Genomic DNA, 26,141 nt, shown 5'->3' with positions numbered 1-26,141 from the left:
TATCTGGAGAGAGGTTGGAGTTACTTCACACGCAGATGTCGCAGTAGCTACAAACTGTGGTGGGATGCGGAGTGTGAGAGTCTCTACTGTGCCTTCTTCTGGGCCACCCCAGGAGCTTAGTCAGACAGACTTGCTTCAGCCCTGGTCAATGCCTGAGCTATGGGCTGAAATCTGTGCCACTAGAAATTGAATTTGTATTATTTGTATCTGAATTTGAATTGCACAGTTTGAATTTGAATAGCACAGTTTGAATTTGAATTGCACAGTTTGAATTTGAATTGCACAGTTTGAATTTGAATTGCACAGTTTGAATTTGAATTGCACAGTTTGAATTTGAATTGCACAGTTTGAATTTGAATTATTAGTGTAATTCAAATTCAAAACTTGTAATTCAGATTCAAAACTTGTTATTCAGATTCAAAACTTGTTATTCAGATTCAAAACTTGTTATTCAGATTCAAAACTGTAATTCAGATTCAAAACTGTAATTCAGATTCAAACTGTGAAATTCAGATTCAAAACTGTGAAATTCAGATTCAAAACTAAACTACCACCATCCGGGTCCTAGCCGGAGGAAGAGCAATCGATTTACGAACTGTTCATCGCTTCATAGCATCGCGAGCATAGACGTACTGTGCAACGTCATCATGGAGGATGGCGGTGCGGGACTTTCAAGCACGGTAATATAATAAAACCACATATTTACTAGTGTCTTTGCTTATGTAGAGTAAGAGATTGTATAACTGTAGCTGTTAGATTTGGTTAACATGGCACAGCGTATGTGCTGTTTTCGGGCGCAACGTCAGTTAGCAGCGCGAGCATAGTTAGCATAGCCGTACTGTGCTATTACCAGCACGTTCTGGATGGAGCTGCTGTTAGATTTGGTTAACATGGCACAGCGTATGTGCTGTTTTTCTTGATTTTCGGGCGCAACATCATGCATAGTGTAGCGGCCGGCCAGCTATGATCCAGCCGGATATTATGGGGCGTTCCAGGCAATACAACCCGTAACTCGTGTTTTTCCAACCTTCTGCGTGTGAAAGTGACGAGGAACGCGTGGTCAAACCCCGTCAAACTACGCGTTCCTCATCATTTTCATGGGCAGAAGGTCGGAAAAACACGAGTTACGGGTTGCCTGGAACGCACCAGTCTGGGGAGGGACTTCCGGGAAAGGGAAGTGAAGTTGTTGTTGTGTGTTGTTATGGAAACTAGTACGGATGTTATGTTACGAGACTACTATGGCTGCATGATAGCATCTTACACTGAAGAGAGTGATATAAATAAACTTGTTGCCTAAACCATTGGATACGTCTCTGCCTCCGGTTCCTGGAAACGTTACATTGGTGTCAGAAGGGAGGACCCGTGGAGCGTGCCCTTGCGTGAGGGACGTGATGGACCGGCCGCGTGCAGTGAAGCGATTGTATTTAAATGTACATTTGCTGTCAAACACCTGTGTTTTTTACAAGATGGCGTTGTTATATTTTTTGACAGGGAGAAAACACAAGACAGGTCTTGAATTCAGCAAGACAACTTCTTCACTTGATCACAAATCTAAGTGACCCAGAGACTCCCAGGTGTTGTGTATAGTTTAATTGCACACACCCAGATTAACATGTCTAACCATTCACCATGATTCACCATTCAAACATGTTACTCCAGTATTATTGTACCCATTCATGTAAATGTTAACTATTCAGCATTAAATGATGTGATGTGTATTCTTAAAATGATATCATTCCAGCAGACTGGGAGGGAGTCAGGAGAGAGGGAGAGATGGCCAGGAGAGAGGGAGAGATGGCCAGGAGAGAGGGAGAGATGGCCAGGAGAGAGGGAGAGATGGCCAGGAGAGAGGGAGAGATGGCCAGGAGAGAGGGAGAGATGGCCAGGAGAGAGGGAGAGATGGCCAGGAGAGAGGGAGAGATGGTCGGCCGAATGTCCACACGGAAATGACCAGGTCTCTTGCAGTATTTAGTTTCTTTGTCAGCCTGTGACTCATTGTCCCTTACATTAAGTGTCTGCTAGTGAGACAAAACTGTACAAGAGTCAAATACAAACATTCTCATCATCACAGGTCTTTTCCTGCCCTTTTCGGAATGAAGAGAAAGCGCCGGTGCCTCCGAGGGCCTACCAACCACTGCACACCGGCCAAAGAGCTTTCACTGTCATTTTATCTCTTACCCAAGCTTACTGAACGCACTCCCAAAGGAAAAGAAGAAATTTTCCATCTGCAAGCTGGTTTGGGCCGCAGGTCTACAGTGATGACCGAGAACTACACTCATGATGAGGTGAGGCACTGTTCCACATTGACAAGAATTGGTTTTGTCATCTGATCTGGTTAATATACAATGGGTTCAGAAAATATTCAGACTCCCTCAATTTTTTCACATCTTGTTATGTTGCAGCCTTTTGTGAAAAGTGTAGATTGAAATGTAGTGTAGATTGGTGAGATTAAAAACTAATTTAAAAGATTTTAGCAAAAGGCTGCAACATAACAAAAAGTGAAAAAACTGAAGTGGTCTGAATATTTTCTGAACCTATTGTAGTTATCAAACACTGCTCTTCTTTTATCAATGTAATGATATGTTTTATTACTCCCGAAGGTATTTTCAACACTCAAAGATCTATATCCAAAATTGGAAAGTGTGTCTGGGGGCTGGTTGATTTACAAAGCTGCAGGTAGGTAACATAGTGGCTAATACATCATTTTGATCAATAACTGTATAATCATTTGTGTCAATACAAAAATTTGATTGTAATCGGTATTGTTACATTTCAGTAGAATTCAACTATTGCATAACATTTTTTGTTAGGGGGATGGGGTTCGAGAAAAATACATATGGTGTCTCCTGGGGACCATGGATATACAGGGTCACTCTTGAAGACTGCAAGTGCAAGTGGAAAGGGTGTCCTGTACATTGCTCCACTACAGGAGGAGCTAGACACTCAACCACTGCCCCCCGATTCCAAGTCCTTCTCCAATATGCCAAGAGCAATGTGCCAATCCTGTCACACCAGCTACCCATTACAAATTCTTGCGCTGCATCTTGAAACATGTGAGCCTTCAGATACCAATGCACTCACGGTATGTATAGACCCATTTTATGTTGGGAAATTACTTTATTTTACAAAATGACTGCCGCATATTATTAAGCTTGCTACTAGATGGTTAATGGACATTATACATCAGTTAGTTTCGACCGGCACCAACCAAGCGATCTGATTGAACAAGAGGCAGTCCAGGAGTGCTGATATTCAGTACAACATCACTCCCTCTCATGTGATATTGCTTAATGCATTCTACTCACTTGTTGGAAGTAGTAATATTAATTGAGAACATCCTACTCTCTCCTTTACCAGATTAGTGATGATGACCTGGATTCCAGTCACCCCAAGCCAGATATGGAAGACAGACTGACGGTGAACTCAAAACAGAAGGTGAAGTAATTTATATCTTTACTAGCATCAATTGTAGACTGTGTAAGGTGAGCCAAAAGGTGTTTAGCCAAAATTCAAGGGACACAATTACAGTCCATATGTACTGACAGGTGCATACTCTAGATCAGTGGTTCCCAACCTTTTTTCCTACACAAAATTCTCTAAACTCCTTGGTCAATGGCCCCAGACACACACACACACACACACACAGTGGAGCCAGACCATCTGAATACTGTTGTCTTTTTAAACCCCCCCCCCCCCCCCCCCATTTAATTTATTTTGGCAGCCAACGGAGGATGATGTGGTGACCCTGTCCTCTAACACAGAGGTATGTTATGGTTTGTGTATATTCTTGAGGTATTATTGTTACGTTTCTTGAATAAAGTGCGTGAGACAAAACTGTGAGCTAAACGTGCAACCTGTTTATTAGCCTTCAGCTTCAGCTAAAACATAACCACGTCACACATGCTGTCTACTATTGGTCCGTAGCCTACTACTCAGTCTTGCTATTGGTCAGATCAACCTGACATCTCTGTTATGTATTGTCATACAATAACACCACAATTGTGTCCACCTATCATGTTAAACATTTCAATGGTTTCATTTTCAGACCATGTGCCCAATCTGTGGCCGGACTTTACCTCCAAACGAGTTGGAGGTTCATGCAAGTATTTGCGGAGAGAGGTAATGGAAACTTTAAGCACAATTTCAGAAAAATATATCATTGTAGTGTCTTTGGGATCTCCCTCCAAGCATCTGACCTTCCACCAATGTAGTATCTTTGTTTGAGATCTCCCTCCAAGCATCTGTCCTTCCACCACTGAAGTAATGTATTGATCAGTTGGATTTAATGCTTGGAAATTGACTGAGCTGTTACCATAAGGACTGACTATGGTATATGTCATGGTCACTGGCTTTCAACACTACTCACTGTGTCATTGCAGCGATCAAGACTTCGTTCTTCCAAAGTTCCTTCCTTCACCTCCAAATTCAAATGACAACAAGAGCATCTCTAGGTGTGTATGCTTCAATAGTCTCCTTCAACACCTAATTATCACCTGACTTTTTTTTCTTACTTTTGGGGCAAAGTACCTCTTATTTAGATGAAAAGTCAAGACTGCACACACTTGAATACTCTTTGCATGTGGTTTTATGAAAAGGCTGACGTTTCGGTCACACTGTACCTTTTTGAAGGCATACATTATTTTTGCACTCAAAATACCTCTAATGTCAATGAATCCAGTTACCAGAAGTAACAAGTCTATCACACACATACACACACACACACACACACACACACACACACACACACACACACACACACACACACACACACACACACACAAAACATGCTTTCAGTTATCCATTTCTCTTTCAGCCTTGATGATATCCTGAAAACCATCTCTGCTGCTGTTAACAAAGAAAAAGATTTTCTCATCATGGTGCCAAGATCCCAGGTGGTAGAGCGAGGCCTAGCTCAATGGAAGCGCCAAAAGAAGTCAGCCCCTACCAACCAGTTAAAGGTCCAGTTCATAGGAGAGGCAGGCATTGACACAGGGGCACTCAGCAAGGAATTCCTCACAGGTAAAATATGACTGAAATTCTGTTTTAAAAATTGCAATAGAAGTGACAGTACTTAAACAAATGGGGTGATTCTTGGTGTTAAGACATGGTTGCAGGCATTGAACGGAGGCTGTTTGAGGGTGACCAGACTGGAAAATGTCCCAAATACTCAGTTTTGGATCTCGATCAACACAACTTCAGGTATGCCATATGTGCCTATAATAAAATTATGTATACAGTGGGACACACATGTCTCAGTTCTCAAATAGGGCTGGACGATATAAAAAAAGAGTATATCTATTTAAAAAAAGATGATCATATTGATCGATAATGATACTTATCGATACTTTTTTTATTTTAAATATATTTTTGGGGTATTAATGCTTAAGGAAGATCACAAGAAAAAAACATTGAATTCAAGCTCTTTGTTCCACCACGTTATAAGAGCACCAATACAGCTACAATGGTTATATAAAATAAAGGGAAATCAAGTGACCTGACATCACAGTACGATCTGATAAATATTAATCTCTTGATCCTTGAACAAATAAGCAAAGTGCAATCAACAAAAGTGAGTGTTACACACCCTAAATATGTTTAGAACTACAAATGAAGTTTCTCCTGTTGATTCTTCTTTTCTTCTTTTTTTGGCCATTGACATAGGCCAGTATTTCTCACAATAACTTCATGATGACAACAAATTATGTCTTTGGTCTGTTCAGTGAAGCTAGTCCTTAACCTTTTTAGTTTGTGTTTTTTCCTTCAGCATATCAATAAGTATTAATGCACTCTTCCTGTTCTAAATATATGACACATGTTGTATCATACTAGGAAGGGAACTAGGAAGGGAACTCGTGCGTTTACATGCATTTTTCGATTGAAGTTTTTATCGAGCTGTTTTTTCTATCGATCAAGTGTCTATCGATAGATATATATCGTTACTGAATTATCGTCCAGCCCTAATCTCAAACATGATATTGTTTACATGTTATTGTGGCAATGATTTTTATGTTTTATTGGCTAAGTGCTTGTAAGTAAATAGCTTGTTATCTTTACTACACAGTATTGACGTAGTCTTCAGGGCAGGACTATATTACTACGACTACTACTGTATATATTCTGTCTCTTTTAGGAGTGCTGGTGAAATTTGGGCTGTTAGTCTGGCACAAGGTGGACCACCACCCTGCTGCCTCAAACTTTGGTGCTTCAAGTACCTCTGCAGTGGGCAGGTGCAGGTAGAGCACCTTTCAAAAGAAGATGTCTGTGATTCTCACTCTACAGCACTTATCTCCAAGGTAAGAGGTTTTACTGATGTACTGAGGTCACTGGTGTAGGAACCTTCTCTTTCTCAAAGTGATTACACTTTCCTCACTTTGCAATAAACTTTAATTTTGCACAATGTTTCGGTCAGTATGACCTTATTTGTACCTGAAGAAGGTCATACTTACTGAAATGTACAATATTAAAATGTATTGCAAATTCAGGAGTGTGTGGGAACTTTCTCTCACTCCTCCTCTCACAACGCTCCGACGCACCTGTTAGGAGTAGGGCTGACCCAAGAGGGGCCTTGAACACAACATACTTTTCTCCGACAACAAGTGCAGACTGATGTAATATATATATATAGTATTTATATATATAGTATAGTACTATAGTATTATTATAGTATAGTATTATTATCCTGCTTAAAACACGGACGACTAAACAACACGCACGTTGCGACCGGACTACGCCGCCGTTGTTTCTCTCTCGTGGGTTCAGAGCAGCGAGAGGGAGAAACACAGACTGGTTGCGTGAATACTAATTAGCCACATGGTGGAGGAGAACGCAGCGGTGGTTGAGCAATGTATAAAGTGAATGAGGTGAGAGAGTGCCTGTGCCACTACTGTTGTCTTCCCGTTCTTCTTTTTCTTGCATGACGTCAGCGTTTTAACCGAAAACTCCGTTACATGAGCTGTGGTGTGTGTCTCTGTCTGTCTGTCTGTCTGGATTTTTAAGGTGGAGTCAGCCACAGAAGATACGATGACTGAACTGGTTGATGACATTTCTTCCTGTGGCTATCAAGGACCTGTTAATGTTGAGAAGAGAGAAGACATTGTTCGGTATATTTCTTGCCTTTACACTTGGATGTGTTACAATTGAGGTTTTGATTTTTCACTTTTAACTTGGTACTCTCCACTATATTTCAGTGCTGTTGTTCTTCATGCCATACTTCGGCTAGTGGCCCTCCTCTCCCAGCTACGTGAAGGTCTAAAACTTCATGGTCTCGCAGATCTGATGAGCCAATACCCAGACATCTGCCAGCCACTGTTTGTCCCTGGGTTGGAGCTGAAGGTGAGTTAATGCTTTAGTAGGGGTGGACTGGTATCACTTTTAACAGGTAAAAGTGGTTGCAAGTCCTTTACTTAAACTTTGGACTCTGTGAAAAGAAATGCATCATTAACTGTTCAAATGTAATTGTGTAAAGGAATCAGGTTTGCCTATTTGCAGAATTTGAATGTACCTCTGGTACCTATTGATATCTGCATCCCTGATAGATGGGTATCAATGAGATGTATATTATCCCAGTGGCCCAGTTTATCTAGCCCTTTTCCAGTCCCTGGACCATTTTTGGTCCATTTTGGGGTTTCTGGTGTTGAGTTTATGATTATTCATGGCTGTGTTGAATAGGAAAAAAAGTGGGTCAGGGATGAAAAATCTAAATTTTATAATTTCAACAACAAAACATTAAAGACAATTTTAATCAATAGTGTCACATTAACTACTGCTCCAGGTCCTTAGGGGCCATTTTTGGTCCACTGTAAATAAAATAATTGCTGCTTGATTTAAAATCAATGTTGCATGTTATTCATTTGGATGAACTCGGAATGTTGTTTTTTTCTCGCACCAGGCTGATGCTGACTTTGTTTTTGCGGCATGCCATCCTGAGTTCAGTGAGAAGGGGTCCAACAAAGAACAGCTGGAAGTGAGCCTTATGAACCATCTGCAGGACTTCTTACAGGAGCTGGACGAATGTAATTGTAAATATAGTTTTCTTCTTGCAAACTCTATGCACTTACTGTCGTTTCTCTCTATTGCACATGTCATGACATTTCCATTATAACTTTATTATTACGTAACCATAAATCAATTCAATTGTTTGGTTTCTGTCTCTGAACAGTTGAAAGTCCAGAGGTGGGTGATGGTCCAGATCCCCTCTCCCCGAGTACATTTATGCAGTGGCTCACAGGACAGGGCCACATTCCTATCTTGCCAGAAGAGAAGAGAGACTTCAGAGTCGATGTGCAGTTCAATCACACCTGTCACATCCAGTATGGTGCTCATACAGTTTGCTACCCAACAGTTGCTGCATGTACTAAAACGATCCGCCTGCCTGTTCTGCATATGCAAACTTATACTGAGTTCAGACAAGTAATGACAGAGGCCTTCCATCATGGACAGGCATTTCTTCAGATTTAGATGGACAGGAATAGTGAGGTTCCATTCATGCCAGTAACTGCCAGTAACTTGTTTTTAGACTTTCACTTGTTGTTGTCACTTGTTCTATTGGCAGAAGTTTGTAATTATTACAAGCAAAAAAACAATCTTCCAATTCCTACCATTTTGCCAATGCATTCTATAGCAGAAATAACTACTGTAGTGTTGCTATGTAGGCCTATATAGCAGAACTTGTAGGATATGTTTAACACATTAAATGGTTTGCAAATTCTTTTGCCATACAAAAAAAGGTACTGAATCATAAATATCCCCAAGTGGATACATCCCCCACAATTTGAAGGCATTGGTGGGGAATATGGGATTTCTTTACACGTGGATGTTTACGCGATGGTTACGCGCTGTGTGTGAGACAAGAAAGACCCAACATACATACATTACTTAATGTTTTACGGTCCAGTTTGTTCGTCATGTTATTTATTTTGAAATACATGAAGTTTAAAGAACTTTGAAAAAACTATTTCTAATTAAAGTACTTTTAAAACTAAAGTATTGTGTGATTTATTACGTACACAGCAGGAACGATTTCTGTGACAGCAAAGTGGGATTCCAGGACTACACTTATATAACATTTATTAAAAGGTCTTATGTAATTGTATTTTTCCATACAATGTTCCACTATTGTTGTCAGGGCCCTATTGTGTCCTATTATAACAAAAAGTGAAATACTTGTAATTATCCACCCTTGTACGTTTCTCTGCATTCCTACATAGTAAACTACATTGTGTTGAAGTCCTGTAAGCCAGTTAAAAACTGTATTGAGATGGACGGATGACAGTATAGAGACACTTTGGGGGTTGCCTCCTCAGCACTGATTGGAGCATTTTTCACAGCCTAGAGCTTGAAGAGGTCACAACAACCATCACCGATTACATACATTTTTGTGTGTACTATGTAGATGAGAAAAAAGAAATCCTACATTTCCCCAACAATAAAGTTTATATAACTAAGGACATTAAAGCATGTATCAATAAGAAAAAGCGTGCTTTTAAAAACGATCATGCAGCTGTAGTTGTGGTACAAAAAGAGCTCAATCACCTGCTGAAAGAAGCAAAAGATAAACACCACACTGTCATGGAACAAAGCTTTAGAGAGATGGACAATAGGAGATTATGGGACTGTATGAAAAAATATCACAAACATGAACCCCGGTAAAAAACAGCTGATACCCCTGGATGACACAGCAAGGGCTAATGAGCTGAACGACTTCTTCCTCAGATTTGAGGTCCAGGACTTCTCCCCCAGAGGCACGGAGGTTTTCGAGTCTGACTAGGCTACATTTGAGTTGGAAGTTGGAATGGGGTTTCGGGGTTCTTCTTACACAGATAGACGGTTACACTGTGATGTCCGATCCACAATGACTTGTCGCCAACGTTTTAAATATAAAACAAGTTTCTGCCATAATCCTAGGCTATAGTGTGCCGTATAGCCTGTGTGTGCAGAAGCACCGGGTAAACAAACATTATAGGCTGGTGGTGACACCAATTTTGAGAGAACATTCAATGATTCTTCGAGATTAAGGTTTGAATTAAATTAGCTTTCGTTTTTATTAAAACTGTCCCGACTATGTCTATGGGCGTTATACCAGTATAGTATACCAGTCAATTATTGGCACAGACACGGCTGTCAATGATGGCGAAGTAGGTGACAAGCATGTGACAATGTGGTCAAGTAAATGTCTTTTCCAAAATTATTGGAATGAGAAAGAGGATCAATGGTGAAACGTAATGTTTCTATGTCCTCTGCATTCAACGGACATTCCAGTTCTGGCACAGTAACACCCGGGGTGGCTGAGTTAGAATGGGACAGCCCTGAGCACTCCCAATCAATGTCATCGATTTGGATTCCCTGAAACCAAGAGAAACAAAAAACGATCAGGAGAAAATCAGTATGTAGATTCACAAATCATATTTAAAAGCGCGACGACAATACAATGCTGTAATTACTCAACTGCCACATTGTCCTCGGACGTGTCTGGCTCTCTGTGGGGGTGCAGGAGCATCCCTAGCTCCCACATCTGGTTAGTAGAACGGTAACCCGCTGTCCTGATGGGATGACTATTCCAGCCAAGAGAAAACCTGGCCAAATCAGCCTGGAGTCTAGGAAGGAAGGTGTACTGAGCACAGAAGAGATGAAGATTATCCGAGATGTCGAGGGATCCATCTTCCTCCAGGCTGTGCAGTACGTCATAGTAAACGTGTGTAACGCCTGTCCAGACGTCCCTCCATAGGCGTTCGATTCTACAAATACATATACAAATACATCAATCAAACTAAAATAATATCCAAGCAGTAATTCAGCTGGAGTTAAATGTCACACAAAGGCACACCAATATGGCATGTAACTACATTACTTGGATCTTGAGGTAATATGAAAATTATTATTGCAAAAAGAATACTTCACCTCTGGTTGTGCACACTTTTTCCGCTGATAAAACTTCCACATCCTGTGCCTCTCACACTGAACATCAGCTGGGCAATGTTGACATTTTCAACTCCCTGGTCACCTCTTACCCTGTAACACATCCAATTTTGAAATGAGTATCCATACACAATATAATAAAAAAAAAAAGTACTCTAACGCAGGATAATTTCCTTTCACAAGAAGATTATGAAAATGCAACAGAGAAAACATCCTAAATAAATGGCTGACTTTCTATAGGTATACTAAGAGAAAACATTAAATAATAATAATAATAATTAACTGCAGCATTACTCACTTGTAAGGCCATCCAAATCTCCTCACTCCATCCAGAAAAAAATGAAGTGCAGTACTGGCTCTGTTGTTGGGTGCAGCATCAAGGTACATGACCTGGATGGGAGGTGGGGGTTTATGCATTAATAATAATAATAAATACACGATTAATCTCTTACATCTCTACCATTCACAGAAATGTACAAAATTAATCTACAGAAGAACAAATAAAAGTTTTGTAAATAAACTGATAAAAATAAATAAAAGGAAATTTAAGCTGCACGCAGCAATGTTCAGGCCCTCGCACCTCTGTGCACATCTGGGTCTGCCATGTTATCGGAAGCCGATGGGTCGGGCCATAGATCAAAGGCAATACTGAACCGACTTTCACAAAACTCGGTGGAAGGGTGTAGCATGGCCCCACTTAGAACCCATTACATTTCGGAGCCGATCCGAATGACGGGGGTCTGGCTTTGATGTACGGGGTCTGAGAGGAGGCCACGCCCCTTCTTCAGATCAAAGCCCGGAAAAGAGTGATGTCACAGATCAAAGCCCGAAAAGAGTGATGTCACGATTATGTCATATATCAAAGGCTCATGCTATAGAGACACACGGGCGCCTACAAATTCACGCCCCCAAGTGAGACAGCGGCACCACATCGGGTAAGGTGAATAGTATACTGCAAGCCAGCCCATAGAAGTCACTGCAATTCACCTTTAGTTAGCCTACTTTTAAAATAATCCTACATGAACTGAAGACTATATTAATTTAAATAAAAAATATGTTTTCCAATGTATGGACTGTCTTTGTCAACATATCTTCTTGCTTTCTAAATAAATGATGTGTCACATTTAATTTGCCACTTAAATGAATTACCCATAATGTTAACAGAGCAGAGGAGAGACGGTAGACAGAGAACCTGTCGCTTTTCAGTGACATCATTGGCTTTACTGCTATGTATTTATGAGCGCCGACTTTGAAGATCCCGACATTTTCAACTACAGAGTGAATTCTCCAGGTTAGTATTAATCCAGAAATATGCCTTGCAAGACGCCAGATGGAAGCATGGAAGAGGGAAGATCCCTAAATGAGAGCCTAATATACATGATAGAAAAGCGTATCCTGGTATTGAAAACCTCAAGGGATGCGTTCGTGACGTATATACCATGCGACCACTTAAACTTAAGATTTCCAATGCTAGCACTTTTGACTCACTGATGAAGTAAATTATAGTATGTTGTGGGTTGTATATTGTGATGGCAGTTATATCCCATTAAAAGGGACAAATCAAACTAATGGGACCCTTTATTAGAATACAAAAAAGATTGCTACAGCCTCAGTAGGCAATCAGTGAAATCATGGTATTTTACGATGCCTCTCATAAGGATTGCACTGACAGCTGCACTACACCGTTCTTCCTTACCCGATGTGGGGCCGCTGTCACTTGGGGGCGTGAATTTGTAGGAGCCCGTGTGTCTCTATTGCCATGGTAATATGTAGCATGGCCCCATTTAGAACCCATTCAATTTCGGCGCACAGAGCCACAAATTGCATTCATTTTAATTGCAATTTTTCATTAATATATGCTTCGTGAGTACTTTACTGTAGGAAACATACCTTCCTGGAGAAGCCATCAATCCCTCCAAATATCACCATGTTATATCTGTTGAAAAATTGAACGGGTTAAATTAAAAATAAAAAGGCAGAAGATGATTTACCCACAAATAAAAATTAATTCCAATTATATGTTTCTTGTCATTCTATATTCAACCATAAAACACACCTGATGAGCTTATGATTGGTGTCTATATGTTGCAGAAAATGTGGGCCTTGAACAGAGTACTTTCGCCGGACAACACAGCCCATACTTGTCATTCTTGATAAGATTCCTTCTGTATCAACTCTATGCATAGAGGCTTTGATTCTAGTCCATTGTACACGGTGACCATCTGCTTGAAGACACCCCTTGACAGTCTGGTATCCAGCATGAGGTTGTCTAGATTTGATTGCTCTCACTTCCATATCCAGAGCATCATCAGTCATGGTGGAGTACAGGCTCCCAACTGACATGTTGTACTCCTGCATCATCCTATAAAGGGTACGTCTTGAGACTCCAACCATGTCTGCTACACATGTAGCAGACAGACCCAGCTGAAGAAGACTTTGTAGGTGTTCCTCTGTGATCTGGAGCCTAAAACGTCCACAGGGACCCAGCATCTTCACCACAGAGTTACAGGGAGGTGGTTCGTTCCTCATCTCAAACAACATGCTCAGTTCATCAAGTCTTTCACGGACCTCATTAGGCAGACCTACATTCTCTAAGGCACTTAAGAAGACCCTCTCCTGCGTCACTATATATTCTAAGTAATCCAGATCAGGAGGGTTGCTGTTGAGGGCCCATTGCAGTCGTTCCTTGAATCTCTGCAAACACTCCTGAAGGACAATGTTCTGCAAAAGTAATGAAATTAATAGTTAGCATAAACCATCAAGTACTGCAACCCCTTCATCAGCTGGCGTTATTATGATATACTACTTCTCAGTGTCCAAAATTAACTTTTTGACTCACCTGCCAAATGGCTACTGAATGTTCAAATTTGACCAGCCACTCAACATTACATTACCATTGTTTTTCTTGGCTGGTGAATTAAACAAGTCTACCAGCCACTTGCATACTTTACCAGCATTTGGCTGGTGCTTGGTGTTAATGTCAGACCCTGCTACTGCTGTGAATCATTGGCAATACTAGCTACATATTAGCCTTTTCATCCGTTCCAAACATGCAATGACATGATGTGACTGATTGATTAAAGATTGTGATGTGCAACAGGGGTGTCTAAATATTTTATGGATCATGGCCATGGGCCGGGTCGGGCCGGGCTCGGACAGAGAATCTAAGCTCTACTAAAGGCGGTACTATAAGGCAGCGGTGGCCTAGTGGTTAGAGGGGCGGCCTTGATACCGGAAGGTGCCCAGTTCGATTCCCCAATTAATCACACATCAATCATGAATCACCGCTGAATAGCCCTTGAGCAAGGCTTCCTGCAGTGTCTGGCTGTAGATAAGTTAGTAAAATAACAGTCCAACACCCTGGGTAAACAACAAACTTTGCTTTGCTTTGCTTTTACTGGTAACATTAGCACGGTACAGCAGCTTATGCTAACAATGCTCGCCATGACGTTGCGCCCGAAAACAGCACATACGCTGTGCCATGTTAACCAAATCTAACAGCAGCTCCATCCAGAACGTGCTGGTAATAGCACAGTACGGCTATGCTAACTATGCTCGCGCTGCTAACTGACGTTGCGCCCGAAAACAGCACATACGCTGTGCCATGTTAACCAAATCTAACAGCTACAGTTATACAATCTCTTACTCTACATAAGCAAAGACACTAGTAAATATGTGGTTTTATTATATTACCGTGCTTGAAAGTCCCGCACCGCCATCCTCCATGATGACGTTGCACAGTACGTCTATGCTCGCGATGCTATGAAGCGATGAACAGTTCGTAAATCGATTGCTCTTCCTCCGGCTAGGACCCGGATGGTGGTAGTTTAGTTTTGAATCTGAATTTCACAGTTTTGAATCTGAATTTCACAGTTTGAATCTGAATTACAGTTTTGAATCTGAATTACAATTTTGAATCTGAATAACAAGTTTTGAATCTGAATAACAAGTTTTGAATCTGAATAACAAGTTTTGAATCTGAATTACAAGTTTTGAATTTGAATTACACTAATAATTCAAATTCAAACTGTGCAATTCAAATTCAAACTGTGCAATTCAAATTCAAACTGTGCAATTCAAATTCAAACTGTGCTATTCAAATTCAAACTGTGCAATTCAAATTCAGATACATATAATACAAATTCAATTTCTAGTGGCACAGATTTCAGCCCATACTGAGCTGACAAAAATAAAACTAGCAGCGGCAACTGGCAACAAATACAATCAAGTGAAGTCCAAATGGAACTGAGTAGGTCTGCAACCATCAACTGTATGGAGAATTAACAATTCTACTACTTCTACAAGAAGTAGCCTCTGACCCAGACCGACCACGAGCCTGACTCTGAATGTCATCATCTAAATTACATGGATGGAAATGGAGGTGTTCCTGGAGGTGTGCCCGGATATATAGCTCGGGTGACCCACACCCAAGCTATGGGTGGTAAAAGGATAGCCCCTCGACCCCGAGCCTGGGGGGGAGTGAAACATGTCCACCCAAACGAAGAAAAAGAAGAATGTAAGTAGTTCAGCGCTGCTGTAGGGCGATAGTTAAAGCTTTGTACATACATGATTTAACAAAACCCATTAAGATTATTTGAAATACAATAAAAGGATATTGCTATTCCTGTTTATTGCTATTCTTGCTCTGGATGTGACACCAGTATAGCTTCACTCTGCATTCTGGATGTGACACCAGTACATGTTCCCTCTGTGTACTGGAGGTGACACCAGGTCCCCACACCGCCATTCCATCATCATACAGTACCAATGTGTCAAAGCGGTATCACCATGGAAACTGTCTTCAAACAAGGCTATAATTAGTCTGACTACTGCTCCAAGCCTCCAAGGTACTGTGACAGGAATAACATGAAGGGAGGAGGAGAACAGAAATAAACTAGTCATGCAACTGAAATAGCTGTGAATTGAAATGACATGAAATAATGTCTGATAAATTAAGATAGGTCTTGTCGCCTGGACACATCAGTTCCAATGCGTCCAATGCTAATTCAGCACAATAAGAGCGGGATAGCCAGTTAGCTCATGAGCTCACAACAACTAGCAGCAGCTTCCAGAACATTAATGGTAGCGGTCAGTGGCTAAAGCAGTTACACTGATGCCTCTTGTGCAGGTCAACTACGGGACGGAGGGAAAGAGGGAGGGAGGGAGTGACACGCCGACAAATGCCATCTATGGTGCGCTGAACGGTGGCCCTGAAGTGTCACAACACAACATATCAAAAGAAGTGACAACGCATCAAAAAAAGTGGCAACGCATCAAAAAAAGTGACAACGAATCAAAAAGGTGACAACGCAACACAAATCGGCCACAACACAACACAAACCGGCCACAACACAACACAAATCGGCCACAACACAAACCAGCCGTGGCATTGGTTTAGAGAGGACCCTAAATCTACCTGGCTTGCCCTAGAAGCTGAGTCAGTGGCCCCTATCCCTCTTCGTAACATTCTATATGCCTCTCTAGGAAGTGGGTTTGTAATAAAGTAAAGGGTAATATTATCCTACAGAACACCCTGAAAGTTTGGAGATTGACTAGGAAGCTAGAGAACCAGGAGGGCCAAATCTCTCTTCTCACTCCTCTTTACTTAAACCCAGATTTCCCCCCTGGTCTGTCAGACCATGCCTTCTCTCTATGGTATGAAAAGGGGGTAATGACTGTAGGCGACTTGATGTTAAATGGTAATATTATGTCTTTTGAGCAGCTCAGGGAGAAATACAATCTCTCTCGGAATAATTTCAAGAGTTGTGGGGTTCGTGGCGTGGTGGCGAGACTCCGCCCCCTCAGGTCAAAACCATTCAGGGACAGTGTACCACTCACTGGCTCACCCACTGGTAAAGACTGTGTGTCTCTAGCCCACTCTGAGGCCGGGTTGTGGGGTTGTGGCGTGGATAGTGGCGTGACGGCGAGACTCCGCCCCCTCAGGTCAAAACCATTCAGGGACAGTGTACCACTCTCCAGGCCACCCACTGGCAAAGACCGTGTGTCTCTAGCCCACTCTGAGGCCGAGTTGTGGGGTTTGTGGCATGGATAGTGGCGTGATGGCGAGACTCCGCCCCCTCGGGTCAGAGCCAGTCAGGAGCAGTGTAGCTCTCTCTGGGCCACCTTCCTGCACCCACCGGGGAAGACCTTATGTCTCTAGCCCACTCTGAGGCCGAGTTGTGGGGTCGTGGCGTGGATAGTGGTGTGCTGGCGAGACTCCACTCCCTCAGGTTAGAGTCAGTCGCAGACAGTGTAGCCCACTCTGGGCCACCCTCTGCACCCACCGGGGAAGACCGTGTGTCTCTAGCCCACTTAGGGGCTGAGTTGTGGGGTTCGTGCCGTGGATAGTGGCGTGATGGCGAGACTCCGCCCTCCCAGTTGTGGCTCACTTCTGTTGTGTTGTGGCTCACTTACGTTGTGTTGTGGCCGGTTTGTGTTGTGTTGTGGCCGGTTTGTGTTGTGTTGTGGCTGGTTTGTGTTGTGGCCTATTTGTGTTGTGTTGTGGCCGGTTTGTGTTGTGTTGTGGCCGATTTGTGTTGTGTTGTGGCCGGTTTGTGTTGTGTTGTGGCCGATTTGTGTTGTGTTGTGGCCGATTTGTGTTGCGTTGTCACCTTTTGGATGCGTTGTCACTTTTTTTAATGCGTTGTAGGGGTGTAACGATACACTAATCTCACGATAAGATACGATACACGATATTGGGTTGACGATAACAATACGATACGATACACTTAGGGCAGGTGTGAAGCATTGCAGTAGCGCTGCTGTTCACACCAATAGTGCATTTCTCCACATTTCTACTCCAATACACTTTGTAAATTTAGAGCTTAACTGTTATAATATCATGGATAGGGCTAGACCTTGGGTTCCCAAACTGTAAGGCGGGCCTCCCCTGGGGGGCCCCAAAGAAATTCAGGGGAGGCGCAGAGGGATGGTTAGAAAAAAAAAGGGAAAACATGTTTTTTATTTTTTTAAATGTCTTTATCAGGTTTTTATGAATGAAATGTGATTTTAAAGGTCAGAAGATTGAAATAAATAATGGGAGAGATGTATCCCAAATTTGTGGATAGTGCAGAGAGAGCCTCCCCCCGCAGGCATGAATGTATTGTGCGAAAACGTCATAACGTTAACTAGCAACATGTGCCACCGAGCTAACTTAGCTGTGTAATGTTATTGGATAGCTAACGCTGCCTTGTAAAATGGACAAATTTGGGGGATTGGGGGGGCGCGGGTGTGTCACTGTTTTCAGAAGGGAGGCCCACATTGATGGAGTTTGGGAACCCAAAACTCTCTCTATTATATAGTATATCTCTGGAGCATGATTATCTCGAGATCCAGGTTGTTAGGGCTGGTTTGTAAACTGTACCCAAATGTACGACACAGGAGGTAGGAAATTAATGCAAGCCCAAAGGGCATTTTAATATAAACTATTCAATCTGCAAATCCAAAAAGCCGTAGTCCAGAGTCAGAAAAGGGGGGGTCAGGGAAGTGTTGTGGAATTTACATCCAAACACCTTTGGCGACGCGGATGTAAAGGGAGGACTACCTGTGTGTGGCTTCGGGATTCCAGTGGATGAATTGGTCGACAGACGTGTCGGTCCATAGCGGGCTTGGAAAGTCAATTTTCTCTCTTGCGCCAGAGCGCACGCTGAGATTATTTCCTCAGTTCTTCCACTGGATTCTTGAAACTCACAGGTACGTTTGAACGAACCCTCTTATGGTTTTGAGTTGTATTTGCCTTGTTTTAGTTTCGGATTGTGTTGGTCTGGCGTGTTCTGAAAACAAAAGCCCCGCGGGGGGGGGAGTTGGGTGTTTCCTACCGAGGGTAGGGCGCTCGTTGTTGTTGATGCTTCGTTTTTAGAACGATTACCAACTAGCTTAAGCCTCATTGTTGATGTTTCGTTTCAGAACGATTACCAACTAGCTTAAGCCCCGTTGTTGATGTTTCGTGTTAGCACGATTGCCAACTAGCTTCGAAGTGATTGTTGATGTTTCGTTTTAGAATGATTACCAACAGATGTAGCTACGGGAGTGATTGGTGTGTCCAATCCGCGTTTCTTGGAGAAACGTTTTCCCCTTTATCCCGGGTGGTTGGGTAGCTTCCAACCAAGAGGCTGGTGGTTTCAGCCGGGCAGGCATATGTTTTTTTGCTTGTCGTAAACGTGGGCCTGTGTTCGTCCCCTTTGTTCGTCTTTTGTGTTCCGTGTCCCTACACGGGGTTGTTCGTTTTGTTGTTTACTGTTTGAGCTTCGGCTCTTGCCTTGTATTGTTTGTTAAGCGCGCCTGTTATCCAGGTAAAGTATTGTTTACATTTTCGACACTATTTCGACTGCCATAAATCGTAACTGCTAGATTTCCAGTAGGCTAGCTGGTTGTCTGAGAGACAAAGGAAACAACAACTACCACTCCGCTCTCCCGTGATCCACCATCGAGCCAGAGGGAGACCAAAGGACCAGTTGCTGGGTGAGTTACTTAGCGGTTTAATGTGTCTTTAATGTGTCTTTGTTTCTTTCGAAATTGTTTCTATTTCCTGTGTATTTGAGTTTCATTGCTATTTTAGATTGTATTCTTGTACATTATGGGTTCCACTACTAGCTCATCGCTTGATATTCTTAAATTGTCTGGTCCAGCTAAAATTGTTGCCCTAAAGTATTCTGCTAGTGACTGTTGGCAGATGGAATAAGCATAGCAGTTTTCCGTCTCCATTTGGTACCCTTAGCGTTAAAGCTTTGGCCAACGTTAGGGCTCAACTAGAAGCGTTTGAGAAAACTAAGTTGGGGAGGAAAAGTGGTAATGCCATCGATTGGGCGGCGTTTAAAATTTGGGAGTCAGTAGCGCGGGAAGGGTTTTTGAAGTCAGAGAAAAGAGACAAAGAAGCTATACAGCCAACGGCGTCTCCGCCACTTCCCCCATCGAATCACTCTGACCTAGATTTTTCCCCCTCGACTCGTTGCTCCGTGATCACACCACCTAACCAGGCTGTTGTTCTCCCCCCTTTTCATGCTCCCGCCATTATAAGACACGTCCCTTCTCTCTCTGCCGTATCCCCTCCCAGTATTGCCTCTGCGCCAACCGATCAGGCGCCTCCGCAATACGAATTAAGCGCGCCCCTTTCTACGAGGTATTACACCGAACAAGAACAGGTCAGGAAGGAAGAATTGGCTAGAGCTATATCTGAGGCTAAGTTTAATTTGGAACAACTGCAAATGGCTAGAGATAGTCTGGAGGGACCGCAAATACAAGCCCCACTGATACGCTGCCCAAACCCTGTTCCTCGCCCTTCACAAATAAATGATGCAAAATAAATATAAATAAATAAATAAATATAAAAAAAAAAACCTTGCCCGATCCGACTAAAGACATTGACGAGTTTGAAAATCTTTTTAACAGTTTAGTTCGAATGTATGAGCCTCACGCAGAGGAAATCGCCATGATCATGAGACAATGCCTTGGGTTAAAATGGGGGGATGTGAAAGATCCGTTTGACATTGCGTTGCCTTTTTCTCATGCCGATTTTAATGGCCAAAACGCTGCGCTGTTAAACAGAATCAAAACTCGATTCCCTAAAAAGATGAATTGGGACCGTATCACATATTGCAAACAAAATTCCGATGAACAGTTCGAGAAATTTTGGGAACGGCTAGAATCAGTTTGCCGCACACAGTGGCATGGACAAAGCGAACGCCGATTATAAAAAGATTTTGAAACAACAATTGATGAATAACTCTCTCCCCTCTTTGTCCGACCAAGTTAGGTTGATGTGCCACACCTGGGAATCGACTTCTCTCGAAGAAGTTGTTGACCATTTCCGCTATGCGGAGCGTCTTCGTGATCACATTGAAAAGAGGGAGTTGAAAGAAATGAAGCTAGGTGCAGCCAGATTACAAGCTGCTCAGTTAAGACAGCTGGAAGACAGGAATGAGGGTGCATGTTTTCATTGTGGTGAACCGGATCACTGGATTAGAGAATGTCACAGCTACCGCAGGCAAATTGAAAGGGAGAATCCTGCAACCTGGGATTCCGCGCCACCTGCTGGAGTGAACAACCCACAACAGTCATGACTAGGCCAGGAATAGACAGTCTAACTGAGGGACCGTCAGATAGAACAGCTGTGCAAGATGAACAGAAGGTTCATATTTGTCAGTGTCTTAATCTGAATACAGCATCTCCTAACCCAATTATATATTTTTAGTTTATGTTAGATATCTCATGTTTATAGTTTGAGGTACATTCATCAGGGCTGAGTGTTTTTCTGAGTGTTTTTACAGACAACTGTCGTTCCGGGAGTGATGGGTGAATGCCGAACCAGGAGACGGGCACAGGACCGGAGGTGGAGATGGAGGTTACCGGCCTGCTTCCCTACAGATGGGCGACCTGTGGTTCGTGGGATGCAGGGCCAACGCCATGTCACCGACTCACCGTGAACGACAGATAAGTATGACAAAGGGAAGAGACCATTTTGTCCGAAGCGTGCCCAATACTCTGTCCTCAAATGCAGAAGATGGAAGTTTTAGATGTACAATATTTAATAATTAGCTATACAAATAAAGCTTTGATAGATTTTTTGATTAATTGATAATTGATGTTTTGTTAATTGTAAATGAAGCGAGTTCATTTTAGTGTTATTTTATTTGAGTGATGCATTTTTTTTCCCCATCTCTGTTTTATCCTGACTTCAGGGAATTTGTTTTCACCCTTAGGGGGTGTTGTTTTGTTGAGACGAGAATGTTTTTATTTTATTTTTATTTCATAAAATCGCGAGAGAAATTCTAGAGCAAAATCCAATTGCCTTGATCACGACTGGAGACTGGGCGTGTTAAAGTAATTCTTACACTGCCCCTGATGTCACTGTAGGCTACTGCAGAGCCTAGATCCCTGCTACTGTCCGATTCGGTAAATGGACAAAAGCTAGTTCCCCACTGACAAACTACATAGACTGACGAGCCCGACTGGCTCTAATGACACTTGAACAGACACCCTGTTTAAGTTTTCCTGACTGAATAACACAATTTTTCCCCAAAGCAGGATCATCTCCTGCCAGGAAGAGGGGATGATAGAATGTGGCTTGCACTTAACCATGTTTCTGAGTATCTTCAACAGACTGCTGATAACCGTTCCTGACCAAAGAGGGGAACAGGGAGACCAGACCAGACCAGAGGACTCAAAGAGGGGAACAGGGAGACCAGACCAGAGGACTCTCCTTTTGCTCTTCTGTTTTGTCTCTGTTGTCTCTCTCATCTGTGGATTCACAGGTCTCTACTCCCATGTCTCTGAAAGACATTGCCGGCCTGCTCCCCGTATGAAGTCCCCACTAAGGAAAGGTGACCATTCCGGACGCCAGAGAGGGCTTCTTCTTATCATCTCCAACCAGGCCGTTGGGTCCTGATCCGCGACCTGGGGCCTTACCAGATTCAACTCACCACGCAGACGGCTGCCAGAGTAGCTGAGAGAATTTCGACGCCGTTGCGTCCCAAACCAAGGAGCAGATGAGCAGCCTGAGAACAGGCCAGAAAACATGGAACAGAAGTAGATGTAGCGGGGTGAACCTACCCGTCAGAGAGATGTAGCGGGGTGAACCTACCCGTCAGAGAGAAGTTGCGGGGTGAACCTACCCGTCAAAGATGGAACAATCAGGACCAGGGCATTCAGGCCTGTGTGGAATAGCTGTCAAAAGTAGCTGAGAGGACGGTCCATGCAGCCGAACCAGAGATCTCAAGGGCAAAGCGGTCACCGCCACACTGTCCTCTCCTCTGATGAGCAATCGGAGAGTGACCTTGACGGTCACCGCCACACTGTCCTCTCCTCTGATGAGCAATCGGAGACTGACCTTGCCGGTCACCTCCTTCTCGTGGTTGTTGTATGACAACGTGGACAATCTCAACAGCAATGACTGCACCTCTAACCGCACACACTGGAACCTACATTAAACATTCAGAGACGCAAACATGGAAGCTATGATCCAGGAGAAATTACATGCGATTATTCACAACAAGAGTGAATGAACTTTGAAATTATCTTGAAAAAATATCATATTTGTTTACAAGAGTTACAATGGTTGAAACATGAGTTGATAAATAAGTTTGGGTTTTTCCTCTAAATTGACCAAGAGGTTTTTTGCCCTTCTTACAATAGTTGTCCACTTTTAGACTATAAATAGTATATAATCACGTCATCTTTTTTACCTTGTTTCCTGTCATATTTCTGAAACAAGGGGTTTTGGTGCATGATTTTCCACGTGGAAAGAAAATCTATTTTTTTGTTAAATATTTCACAATAAAATAAAAATTATCATTTTTTTGCTCCACCTAGTGGAGAGATTATTTCCTTTCCACATGTATAGCATAGCTGAATGTTTACACTTTGTGTTTGGATTTTATATTTTATTTTTGTGTACCTGTTCAGGCACAAATGGGGGATTGTTGTGGAATTTACATCCAAACACCTTAAACCTTTGTTCCTCTCTCCCCTTTTGTAATTCACTACCTCCCCCAAATATTCACATAGCTGTGCTAACCTACAAAATGGCCTCCAGGAGGCCATACACTTTGAATCTGTCTACAACAGAATAACCATCCTTTGTCATCCTTTGTCCCCAATTGCCGCCTTTTTCTCATGTCACATGTCTGTACTCTTGGCCACGCCTGCCATTTCATATGACGTACAATGGAGTAGCCAATCACATCCTGGAAGCACCGTACCTGTGTTTTGATTGCATATAAGGCACAGCAAGACCCAGGGCTGGCACTTGTCTGGATAAACCACTCTTGTTGCGTTGTCCAGAAAGTCCTTGCGCTCGTATGTTTTCACAATAAACCAGACTTAACCTTTTGAGCGAATCTTGGTAAATCCTTTTTTGACTAGATCAGTTAAATTCCATTACAGAAGCCGTGAGGCAGTCCAGAGGTGGTTAGCAGGCAAGGCAGTGCACATTTATCTGAGGGCAAGCGGAAAAACAGGCAAAATAAGTGGACAAGAATAAAGAAAAAAATATTATGGCTACGAACAGCCAACCATAGTGTCAAGCTAAGGATACTTGTCAAAGGGAAACTATGGGAAGATCTGGCGATGATTGCTGAGAAGACCATGCTGGGAGGTGAGATGATGATGATTGGTGTAAGCTGTGCAGTACCGGACCCTAAGTGCATTCATTTGCAAAGGGCTACCCACAGTCTCATAAGACTTGGAGATGCCCTCACAAATCCACTGAGAGAGATGCTGTTTGGATAGCGGTGAACCCACCTTCCCCGGGCCTTGACAAACCAACAACTGGGGGGTAGTTCGGACGGCAGCTGTGCGCTGAACATAACAAGACAGCACAGGACACAATAAATGTAAGCGGGCCTCTTCCTTGCTCACATGAGGCGAAGGATAAAAGGCACTCGGCTCCAAATCCCATGCGCTGAACGCTCCCCAGGCCTCTTTCTGAACAAAAGATGGATCCGTGCGCAAAACAGCCTTCCTCCCATCACCCGTGATGAGAAAAACTGACAGCGCTCACAGATCACTGACACGATGTCAAAGCGAGAAGCAACGCGGTCTTGATAGAGCCAATTGAGGGAAACCTGCTCCATTGATTCAAATGGCTCTCCACATAGCACGTTCAGAACCAAAAGCAAATCCCAAGGCGGCACCGTAGGCTTGCGCACAGGGTGAAGATGTGCACGCATGTCAGAAAACGCTTAATCAGGGGATGTCCATAAACTGTGGTTTTGGCGAACCTCCTCATGACATGCGGAAATAGCGCATGATCCACTTTGATAGTGGATGCCGCTAGACCATCCTCATGATAAACCAGGTGTTGGAGAATTTCCAGAATCATCTCAACTGAGCAGGATCAGGAGCGATGTCCCTCTCTCCACACCAGCATGTAAAAGCATCCCCCCCACGGTGCGGAGCTTGGTACTGAGTGGAAGGAGAAGGTTGCCGTTTCCAGAGCAAAGTTTTCCTGAGGTTTGAGGGGTGAGCAGTTCCATGAGGTATGGGCCGTGGGTGCACTGATGAGTTAGTAGGGAGATTTTATATTCAATCCTAGAAGAGATGGGAAGCCAATCTAGTGAATGAAGGATGGGTGTAATGTGTTCATATTTCCACACTCTAATCAGGATCCTAGCAGCGCTGGTCTGAATGTACTGTATTGGAGCTCCTGGAGGCTCTTGCTTGGGATCCCGATAAGATGAACCTGTACTATACACGCAGAACCAATATGATTCTTTCACTAGTCAAAAAGCTAGGGCAAGTATGATCCTCCAAAAACCAAACCTCTCTCTGAAAATACCAAGCTGGAGCTTCATCCCTCACAGTTCGTGTTCTGTCTCTACTTCTATTTTCAGAAGTCATTACTGCTCTCCTCAGTCAGCAGAAATTATGTAGAAATAGAGAGTAGTAGTAGTCGTAGTAGAAACTTTATTAAAGACAGCTCGGAGGTCCATATAAAAAACAACAACAACAACAACAAAAACAGACATAACAACAGACATACATTAATCAATCAATATGCACATATAGGCTAAAACGCCAATGGTTCCACAGTCTGGATGCGAACCTGACCGCACTCAGTGCAGGGTTAGTTAGGGCTACAATAATACGATTTTTGGAATCAGACAGTCTACACATACATCTGTATTTATAAACAGGAGGATGTATAAACAGAGAGGATGTATTATAGAGGATGTACAGTATAAATAGAGATGATGTATATATAGAGTATGTACATGATGTAAAAAGAGATGATGTATATGAGAGGATGTATACATAGCAGCACTGAAATGAAGAAAGGAGAACATGTCAAGCAAACCAGAACAAACCAGAAAATGAAAGTCATCCTGTTCCGGAAATAGGAGACAGGAAGCAGTGATCACAGGCTTACTGTGAAGAGTGAACTCAGCTGACAATTCCGAGGCTGCTAACAGTAAGAAGCACAGTGCTGGAAAAATAAGAGTCATCTGTCCATGGGTGTCGGGAGGGAAATTAAAGTGGGTGGGACACCAAAAGGGGGGGTCTTCAAAAAAGAAAATTTTGAAGTGAAGAGATGCCAATTCCTGTATTCTAGAGCATTTTTACAGGTTGTTCGATAATTTTATCTGGCTATAACAAGAGGAGAAATATCAAATAATCCTTGTATATATATAGATATTTATGTATATTTCCTGCACAAATGTAATATACTAAATAACATTTCCCTTACATTATTCTGTTCTTCAACAAGAGAAAGAGCAAGCTTTCATAATGTT

The 26,141-nt window shown here is 42.7% G+C and overlaps 1 protein-coding gene and 1 long non-coding RNA gene across 3 annotated transcripts; both read left to right on the top strand.

Annotated features, from left to right (window-relative positions):
- Positions 1-541: 541 nt before the first annotated feature.
- Positions 542-2,843, top strand: LOC311310827. Its single transcript, XR_014630511.1, has 6 exons — positions 542-680; positions 1,492-1,574; positions 1,745-1,954; positions 2,072-2,285; positions 2,601-2,676; positions 2,811-2,843. It is a non-coding gene; the product is annotated as an uncharacterized lncRNA (long non-coding RNA).
- A 3-nt stretch (positions 2,844-2,846) lies between these two features.
- LOC311310826 (uncharacterized protein) lies at positions 2,847-8,924 on the top strand. 2 transcript variants are annotated; one of them, XM_084440399.1, is made up of 12 exons: positions 2,847-3,082; positions 3,358-3,435; positions 3,722-3,763; positions 4,046-4,119; positions 4,380-4,451; positions 4,814-5,019; positions 5,103-5,199; positions 6,131-6,293; positions 6,997-7,100; positions 7,188-7,332; positions 7,889-8,012; positions 8,159-8,924. In XM_084440399.1, exons 1-12 carry the CDS (start codon positions 2,981-2,983, stop codon positions 8,455-8,457), a joined length of 1,506 nt encoding a protein of 501 aa, XP_084296525.1. In that variant the 5' UTR covers positions 2,847-2,980; the 3' UTR covers positions 8,458-8,924. The 2 variants fall into 2 exon arrangements, with proteins under 2 accessions (XP_084296525.1, XP_084296524.1); XM_084440398.1 differs by having other exon boundaries at positions 7,889-8,018; positions 8,159-8,923.
- The last annotated feature ends 17,217 nt before the right edge of the window (positions 8,925-26,141 follow it).

The sequence above is a fragment of the Borostomias antarcticus genome (assembly GCF_949987555.1).
Source record: "Borostomias antarcticus genome assembly, chromosome: 6".
Taxonomy (NCBI): Eukaryota; Metazoa; Chordata; class Actinopteri; order Stomiiformes; family Stomiidae; genus Borostomias; species Borostomias antarcticus.
The sequence above is the reverse complement of the archived record's forward strand: the minus strand, read 5'-3'. Positions and strand labels throughout refer to the sequence as shown.

Bases quoted from the DNA above. Each gene is read 5' to 3' on its own strand.
- LOC311310826 (XM_084440398.1), top strand. From the start codon at position 2,981: ATGCCAAGAGCAATGTGCCAATCCTGTCACACCAGCTACCCATTACAA. The intron at 3,764-4,045 runs GTATGTTATGGT...TTTCATTTTCAG, and splicing joins CCCTGTCCTCTAACACAGAG to ACCATGTGCCCAATCTGTGG. The intron at 5,020-5,102 runs GTAAAATATGAC...CTTGGTGTTAAG, and splicing joins CAGCAAGGAATTCCTCACAG to ACATGGTTGCAGGCATTGAA.